This window comes from Pyrus communis, chromosome 11, assembly GCF_041283825.1.
Source record: "Pyrus communis isolate YQ-2024b chromosome 11, ASM4128382v1, whole genome shotgun sequence".
In the NCBI taxonomy this organism is placed as follows: Eukaryota; Viridiplantae; Streptophyta; class Magnoliopsida; order Rosales; family Rosaceae; genus Pyrus; species Pyrus communis.
The window spans coordinates 1,321,278-1,331,202 of record NC_142575.1 but is presented as its reverse complement, the minus strand read 5'-3'; the positions used below and the strand labels follow the sequence as shown (position 1 = coordinate 1,331,202).

Sequence of the window (9,925 nt, the reverse complement as noted above, 5' to 3'; positions counted from 1 at the left end):
TTAGTCAACATATCAGCGGGGTTGTCTTTAGTTGGAATCTTTTGGAGAATAATTTCCCTTTCACCAACAACTTCACGAACAAAGTGATAACGCACATCTATGTGCTTGGTCCTCGCATGATGAACCTGATACTTAGCCAAATAAATGGCACTCTGACTATCACAATGCACCTCCACCTGCTTCTGATCAACCCCTAAATCTCTAATCAGTCCATGTATCCAAATGGCCTCCTTTATAGCTTCAGCAACTGCCATATATTCAGCCTCTGTAGTAGACAATGCAACAGACGACTGCAAAATGGACCTCCAACAAACTGGCCCTTTAGCCATAGTAAATACATAGCCTGTAGTAGACTTCCTTCCATCCAGATCACCTGCATAATCTGAATCAACATAACCAACAGCAAAATGACCAATACCAGAGTCATCCCTCTCAAAGCATAAACCAACATCTCGAGTACCATGGAGATACCTCAATATCCACTTAGCTGCATTCCAATGCTCTTTACCAGGATTATGCATATATCGACTCACCATGCCAACTGCATGAGCAATATCTGGTCTAGAGCATACCATTGCATACATCAAACTACCAACCAAATTTGCATATGGTATATTTTTCATTTGTAGCTTCTCTTGATCAGTTTTAGGACATTGTAGAGAACTCAATTTAAAATGAGGAGCCAAAGGGGTACTAACCGGTTTAGTTGAATCATGAACTCCAAACTTCCGAATCAACTTCTCAAGGTATTGTCTTTGATTCAAACAAACCAAACCCTTCTCTCTGTCTCTAGTGATCTCCATGCCAAGGATCTTCTTTGCTTCACCAAGATCCTTCATCTCGAACTCATTTTTCATTTGCTTCTTCAATTTCTCAATCTCTTCAGCATTCTTTGAGGCAATCAACATATCATCAACATATATCAATAAATAAATGAAAGACCCATCTTGCAACTTCTTGAAGTACACACAATGATCATATTGACTTCTAGAATAATTTTGGCCTCTCATAAATTTATCAAATCTCAAATACCATTGCCTTGGAGATTGCTTCAAGCCATAAAGTGATTTCTTCAACTTGCAAAACAAATTTTCTTTCCCTTTCACTTTATACCCATCCGGTTGACACATATAGATCTCTTCATTCAAATCACCATGTAGGAAAGCCGTCTTCACATCAAGTTGCACAAGTTCAAGATCATATTGTGCAACAAGAGCTAACATAATGCGAATTGATGAGTGTTTCACAACTGGAGAAAAGATTTCATTGTAGTCAATGCCCTCCTTTTGTGCATACCCTTTAGCAACTAATCTTGCTTTGAATCTGACATTGCTTTTCTCAGCAACATCTTCCTTCTTGGCATACACCCATTTGCAACCAATAGCTTTCTTACCCTTAGGCAATTTAGCTAACTCCCAAGTCTTGTTTTTCATGAGAGAATTCATCTCGTCGCCCATGGCATTGCACCAATTCTCCTTTTCTTCACTCTCAATGGCTTCCTCAAAATTGGATGGAATCTCATCAGTGATAATAGGAAGAGCAAAAGCAACATAGTCACTATACCGAGCTGGCTTGGTAATATTTCTCTTTCCTCTGTTCTTAGCAATAGACTCTTGAGGTGAAACTTGCTCTTCAACTTGAATAGAATCTTCAAGTTCAACTTCTTCAACATCCTCATGGTCTTCCACTTCTTCACTTGTAGTGGCTTCGACATCAGCGGAAATAGGATTTGAAGTACTAGAGGCAACTTTCTCAAGCTCCACCTGTTGGACATCTTTCACATTCTTCTCAGAGTCTCTAAACATATTTTCTTCATCAAATGTCACATCTCTGCTGATTACAAGTTTCTTCATCTCCGGCCACCATAACCTGTAACCTTTGACACCACTACTAAAACCAAGAAAGATAGCCTTTTTTGCTCTAGGATCAAGTTTATTTTCAGTTACATGAAAATAAGCAGGTGAACCAAAAATACGAATATAATTATAATCATTAGAAGGTTTTCCAGTCCATACCTCCATTGGCGTCTTACCCTGAATAGCAGCTGAGGGTAATCGGTTGATGATGTGACATGCATAAGTAACTGCCTCTGCCCAAAACGACTTGCTTAAACCCGCCTGAGACAACATGCATCTAACCTTCTCAAGCAAGGTTCGATTCAATCTTTCTGCAACTCCATTTTGTTGTGGAGTTCCCCGGACACTAAAATGTCTCACAATCCCTTCCTCTTTGCAAACTTTAAAGAAAGGGTCGGATGTGTATTCACCACCATTATCCGATCTCAAAATCTTAATCTTTCTCCCAGTCTGGTTCTCAACCATTTTCTTCCAACCCAAGAAAATGCTCAACACCTCACTCTTGTGCTTCATAGTGTAGACCCAAGACCTTCTTGAATAATCATCAACAAAGGTCACGAACCAATGTCTACCACTCAAAGAGGGAGTCTTTGTAGGACCCCAAACATCCGAATGCACATAATCAAGAATGCCCTTCGTCTGATGTACAGCAGTACCAAACTTCACTCTAGTTTGTTTTCCCAAGACACAATGCTCGCAGAAATCAAGCTTACAAGTCGTGGCACCTTTTAGAAGACCTTGTTTCACAAGCCCTTGTAGAGCTTTCTCACCGGCATGGCCTAATCTCATATGCCACAATCTAGTAGTATCAGAATCAGATGTGCCCATATTTTCTGAGACTACAGATGCTTCACCTGTCACAGTGCTTCCTTGCAATAAATACAAATGGCCACATCGAGGAGCTTTCATCACAACAAGTGCACCATAAGTCACTTTCAATGTCTGCCCATCTGAATGAAACCTGAAGCCCTTGGCTTCTAAAGTTCCCAAAGAAATAAGATTTTTCTTCAAATTCGGTACATACCGAACACCTGTCAACTCTTTAACCATGCCATCATGCAACTTCAAACGAACTGTACCAATCCCTTTTGTTGTGCAAGGATTGTCATCTCCCATGAACACAACACCGCCATCAAACTCTTTCAAGCTTGAAAACCAATCCTTGTGAGGAGTCATATGATGAGTACAACCCGTATCCAACACCCACTTAGTAGCACAATCAAATGATGAGGAAGTGGTTAAAGCGAAATCAGAAAAATCAGTTTCAACCTCAGCAACATTAGCTTCAGAACTTTCTTTGCCTTTGGTCTTCAATCTAGGACAATCTTTCTTCCAATGGCCCTTATTACGACAAAAGGCACATTCATCCCTTTCCAAAGGTTTTCTACCTTTAGAGTTTCCTCTAGGTCGAGACTGTGATTTTTTCCTGCTAGAAGAGGATCTCCTCTCCGATGATCTACCTCTAACAAATAAAGCTTCAGAGGTACTATCATGATTTTTATCTCTATGCCTCATTTCATAATTCATCAAGGCATTTGACACATCTTCAAATTTCACAGTTTCTTTACCATGCATAATAGTGGTAACAAAATGCTCATAAGAGTCCGGCAAGGAATTCAACAATATTAAGGCCTTATCTTCATCCTTAATATCCTCATCTAAATTTAACAAGTCGGCAATCAACTTATTAAAAGCATCAAGGTGTCTAATCATTTTTGTACCTTCTTTGTATTGGAAGCGGTAGAGCTTTTTCTTCAAGTGTAGCCGGTTCTCTGCACTCTTCGTCATATACTTGTCTTCCAATTTTTGCCACAGCACACTTGCCAAAGTCTCCCGCATCACAAAATACTTCTGAGTTTTTGCAAGGCACAACCGAATTGAAGAGCAAGCCCACAAATTTAATTTCTCCCATTCCAGTTTCGACATAGCTTCAGGCTTCTCTCCCAAGGCGGCAAGAAGATCTTGTTGAGCCAACACATCTTTAACCTCACATTGCCACATCCCGAAGTTGTTTGTGCCATCAAACTTTTCCACTTCAAACTTTGCATTTTGCACCGTAGTTCTTGCAAACCCGGAGCTGCTTCCAAAAGGATTCTCATCTTGCCCGTCTGACATCTTTGGCAACTAGACAGTACCCAAGAGCAACCAGTGCTCTGATACCAATTGTTGTGCTAGGATAGCACCAAAATCAAATGGAACCAACTCAAGCTAGCCCACAGGAAATTTATCAAATGAAAATGCAAGAACAAAATATTAAAGACACAAAGATTTTAACGAGGTTCCTCCACAGTCAGTGTAACTGGAGTACGTCCTCGGAGCAGTAGGAGCTCACCCAATAATCCACTATCAACCAAATGGGAGTTTACAAAGTGTTGGCAATCTCACAACCCAAAAGCCCAATACACCCAATAACTCTCACACACCAAAGAAACAAATAGAGAAAGAAATATAATGAATAATTTCTTCTCTATACATATAGCTCAAAGCTATTACAACAACAACTACTTTGGTGGATGATTACTAACCAAAGAGAGGAGCTCTTTTCAAATGGGGAATGCGGCACCCCTTCTTCTCTGCTTCTGCAATCAGAAAATACTCTCTGCAAAAAAGAACTCTTTCTTCTCTCTTTCTTTTTGCCAAAACCGAAACACTCAGCTCTCTTTCTTCTCTCCCTCTTTTTCTTCTCAACCGAAACCAATTGAGCTCTCTCTTTTCTTCACAACCAACTTATCTTTTCTTTAATGAAACAACACTCACGGGTGTTGAAGAAGACAAAAAATCTTTTCCCATTTTTCATCCCCAAAACAAGGAAAGGTGTTTCCCACCTTTGGTTTGTTTAATCTAAAGTATGGCCACTTGGCCACTTATTCAACAGTTTTGATAAACTTGTATAGCTGTTTTGACTTTAGAGTAATTGCTAGCATGACTCTCTCTTCCCCGTCTTCTTCTCCAAAGAACCAAAAGCAAATTTCTCTCTCCTATGCTATCCCATTTCCGATTAAACTCTCTAGCGGATCTGACTCTGCCTCCCTGCGAGAAGGTCTATGACTTTTGAAAGAGCCTAGCGGATCTGAATCTGCCTCCTCGCCCGAAACAGCTTAGCGAAATTCCGTCCACAGTGTCCGTAGTGTGTCCAAACGTGTCTTGACCGTGTACAACTCGAGTCAAGAGCGTGTTCGAGACGTATCGGCGTGTCCGAGTGTCCTACACTCCGACACATCTAGACAATGAGAATACAGATGGGTTTAGAAAAAGAGTACAAACACATCTAGACAATGAGAACGCAGATGGGTTTCGAAAAAGAGTACAACTTAGTCATTAAGGCTATATTAGTACTTTCATATCAATTTTTTGTTACAAATTTTAGTTAGTTTTCCAAATTTTTTATAAAATGAGAGCGTCTGAGAGAGGAGCAGAGACTCAGTGAGAAAATTTTTATAGAATGGCAAGGGTGGAGAAAAGGAAAGATGAGAGAATTCTGACAAGGCTGGCAGATGAGTTCGAACAACTGGCCGCTCAGCTGAACTCTCCGGCACCATTCACCATGGAAATTGGCAATTTCACCCAAGCCTGTCGTCTCGTTTCTCCTCTCATTCGATACTTAGGCGTCGCTATGAAGTTCGCCGACATAGAGTACTCTGCTAAGGTATTATTCATCTATTAAACTTGAGAGTTTGATGCTTTTTGGTGATGGGGAGATTTGGGTTGCAAACTTGTCATTGTCTTCTACATTTGAATCAAATTTCAAAAGTTTGATATAAAACTTGGGTGTTCTTTAGGGTTTGGTGGCTTGTGATTGATGAGTGCTTTGATTTCTTTGGTGCATTTGACTCATGGGAAGTATACACATGATTAAATCAGTTACTCATTTTTAAATAAATAACAAAACTAGAGGATACTATATAGACAATAAAAAGGGACCAAATTTTATTTTATATAAGTCCTTATCGTTTATTCAGCGTTTCTCAACTTTATAATTGATTTGCTCATAATTCCTTTTGATTTAATGGATGGGAGGGATATCTAACTTTTTTTGTTATTGATTTTTTTTTTTTAAATTTAATGTGATGAAGTTTTTATTCATTGCGTTAAAATAATAAAAGGAAGGAAAAAAAATACTAAATAAAAAACTCAATTATATAAATTACTAAATATTTCTTATTATTCTTATGTATGGTGATGCATGAGATGTAAAATGAAAATATACTACTTTTTTTCACATCTTTTGGTGAGGGTGAGTAATTTCAATATTGAAATTCCGGTGCATTGAATTTGGAAGAGACTTGAAGAAAATATTTGGAGTATTTGGATCTAATGGAAGACATGACACATAACCAAGCTCAATGATATTTTAGGATTCATACAGCTGACTTCACTTAATGAGAAAGGGCTTTGTTGTTGTTGTATACTTCCCTTTGATGTAAGTGTTTCTTTGTTTTTTTTTTTTTTTTTTTTGTTTTAATTATATTTTGATTAATGTGGTGGTTGCCAGATTAGTGGGATTGAAAAGGCAGGAAAGTCAGTTAATACCCTAGAAGATTTGCTTGATAGTGAAATACAACAGAATACTATTAAGCACCAAAGTAGTGCTTCGAGATTCCTCATCAGAGTGAAGCGTTCACTTGAGATGCTTAAGATAATATTCGAGCAAATTATGGCCTCAAGGTTTTACTTATCTCAAACCTAGCCTCGATCTTCTCTGAATTCACTGCTTCATTAACATGTTGAAGATCATTTTCATTAGCAAATGCAATTTCATGCTGCTACGTCCACTCATTTGTTCTATTTTCTCATATCCACATAATTTATTTTTCCGTTGATCATGAATTTTTTTTTAAATATTTAATATTCGTTAAGTGATTTTAAAAAAAACTAAAAACGCTTTTAATAAAAATATTTTTGAGTTTCAAGAGCGCTTAAAAGTGCTTCTTGCAAGAAGTATCAATTATGTGATTTTTGCAAGAAGCACTTCAATTGTTTTTTTTTTCTTTTCAGGATTCACTTGCATTTTAACTAAGGATTGATTTTAAAAGTACTCTCATCAAATGTACTTTCAATTATTTTAAAAACACTTACAAACGAGCTCAAGGACTCTTCTCATTCTAAAGTCGTGATATCCATTATACCATGACTTAATTATTCTACTTAAGGCACATAATTATTTATTGACTAATCTTTGAATTAATTATTCACAAAAGAACAAACCCTAAATCAATGACTGCTAATCTCTAATTTTTGTATGTCTCTATAATTTGGCAGCTAGCTGTTATTTTACTATCACAGATTCACAGTTACTTATAACTTGAATTTCTTTTTCTTTTCTTTTTTTACTTGGGCAGCGAAATTTCAATCATGGATGCGGTTAACACAGCATATAAACAAGTTTTTTACCCCTACCACGGATGGGCCATCAGAAAGGCTGTTGGTGGTGCACTGCTAACCGTTCCTACAAGGTCACTGTTCTTCATAAAGCTAAAAGTAGATGGTAAGACTATTCTAGTATGTATCTCATCGTTTTCATACTATCTGCTTGCAAACCAGGCTTCTAGCAGACTAGCTCATATCTATTGACATTAGGCTAGACATTTGGGATTGATCGGTTTGACTACTGCTCATGGTAGCGGTAGCTACCGTGGCCGGTCGCAGGTTCTTTCTTTCATATCCAATATATAGAGAAGAAAAAAATTCCTAGGTTGTGATACTGAGCATAATTGAAATGAATTTAGTATGACTGCTAATAATATATGTACATGGGTATTTTAGGGTTGGACTTGATATTGGTAACACAGTTTGTTTGGTATTCCATTTTATCAGAGGCATCGGCTTTTGTTCAGATGCAAAGGACAATTATTGCATTGGCTCATCTGATACACTACATCGACAACTTATTCCATTCAAGGGAGTCAGCTCAAGAGCTGCTAAGCTTGATTTGATCGATTTCCGTCTTTTGCACGTACGCATGCATTTTTACAAATATGCTTTGATTTCCGTATTTCATATGTATGATATGTTTGAGCATCAGTGTGAACCTTATAAGGATTGTTATTCGATTTGGTCATAGTTATGATAATCTTCCTTTTTCCATTGCCTGCCGTTCTATACTTCGTGTATTGTTGGTGAACTTTTTTGAACTAGAAGGTCTGGACGGTTCGAAGCTGGTAAAAAGTCAAAAGATGCGCCAGTAATGTCACTTTTTCTTTAAGTGTTTAATGAGAGGGAAAGAGTTCAGCAAGGAGCAGTACAAGTCAAAGAGAGCGGCTCCAATAATGAAGGGAGTAAAGCTAATCTACCTAACTTTGACACTAACTGCTGACTTTGCTTTGCTTTTATGTTCAATACTCCCTCACAAGCTGCATCAAGTGGGTTAACGAATCCAAGCATGCTAAGAGCAAGTCCAACGTGGGTTCCAGCTCGATGGACCGGCTTCATTTCCTACCCAATAATTTCAGCTCCTTGCTTCAGCCCATGTGGACGATTGGGTTGAGGGGGCTCGAGTGAGAGGCCCAGCTCGAATTGGTGGCCCGAGAGCCTAAGGCCAAATGATGCATGGCTGACATTATCATGACGTCAGTCATATTAAAAAATTAATAAAAAATATATAAAAAATTAATTTAAAAAATGTAAAAAATTAATTAAAAAATGTAAAAAATTAATAGAAAATTTAAAAAAAATGCAAACAATTAATAAAAAATCCGAAAAAATTTTAAAAATTAAAAAAAGAAAGATTTAATTTTTCTATAAATATCTTATCATTATCTTCCACCTTACACCACAATTTTATATTTTCTCAAATACTTTGAGTTGTAATTTCTTATTTAATGAAATGTGGTACAACGAGACCTATTAAAAATTATATCCGAATTTTGAAATAAAATTATTCTTTATTATTTTATAAAATAAAAAATACTAATATTTTATTGCATATTGCCATGGCTATTCAGTTTAGAGGGTGGAAATGCAAAAGACAATTATTGTTCATTAAAGGCAGTTACTGTTCATTAGAGGTTATTCAATAGGAAGTTGCCCTAGGGGGTCTTGATACGCTGGAGTTTCTCTAAGTAGACGCTAAAAATGAGAAATGGCCAAGGCTCTGGTAAACAAATCGGCAACTTGATTGTGATTGTGAGTGTAGACTGTCTGAATATCCTTGGACTGAACTTGTTTCCTAATGTGGTGGCAATCCACCTCAATGTGTTTTGTTCATTCATGAAACACTGGATTAGCTGCAATATGCATGGCGGCTTGATTATCACACGTGAGAGACAATGGTTCTCTGCTAGAAAATCCCAAATCTGATAAGAGACTTTTGAGCCGAATGAGTTCACATGCAGTGGAAGACATTGCTTGATATTTTGGTTTGGCACTCGATCGAGCGATAACCTGTTGTTTTGCACTCTTCCAAGTGACAATATTGCCCCCAACAAAAGTACATTACCCTGTAGTGGATTTTCGATCAAGAGCATTTCCTACCCAGTCAGCATCTGTGTAGGTAGATATCTTGGTAAAATGGTTATTGCGCATAAGAATACCACGACCAATGGAACCCTTGAGATAACGCAATATCCGTTTAACAATAAGGAGATGTTTCACAGTGGAGGAATGCATGAATTGGCTAACAAGATGTACTGCATATGTGATATCAGAACGGTAATATTAAAGTTAATGAGTTTGCCTACTAACCTTTGATAATAACTCACATTGGCAAGTAACTGTCCATCTAATTCAAGTTTTAACTTGCAATCAATGGGCGTCGTGGCTGCTTTGTAGTCGAGCATGTCAGCTTCTTGAAGTAAATCAATCACATATTTTCTTTGGTTCAAGAACAGCACTTTATGGGATACGCTAACTGCTGACTTTGCTCTGCTTTTATGTTCAATAAAAAGTCATATTTTCTTAATTCAATTCATGCCGCTTGCACCTTTCAAATATTAGCCCACACTCCTTTTAAAATTATTGCCTCCGCCCTTATAAAATGACAAGTGCTACGTCAGTGCAAGGCATCTTTTCAGTTTTCAGACTTTTGTGTTCAGTTTGTCCTTGATAATTAAAAATAAAAAGAAATGCTAAGA

At 37.5% G+C, this 9,925-nt stretch overlaps 1 protein-coding gene across 1 annotated transcript; it reads left to right on the top strand.

The window, feature by feature from the left end:
- Positions 1-4,763: 4,763 nt before the first annotated feature.
- Positions 4,764-7,940, top strand: LOC137742192 (accelerated cell death 11). The gene is made up of 4 exons (XM_068481983.2): positions 4,764-5,502; positions 6,349-6,521; positions 7,196-7,341; positions 7,671-7,940. Exons 1-4 carry the CDS (start codon positions 5,299-5,301, stop codon positions 7,787-7,789), a joined length of 642 nt encoding a protein of 213 aa, XP_068338084.1. The 5' UTR covers positions 4,764-5,298; the 3' UTR covers positions 7,790-7,940.
- The last annotated feature ends 1,985 nt before the right edge of the window (positions 7,941-9,925 follow it).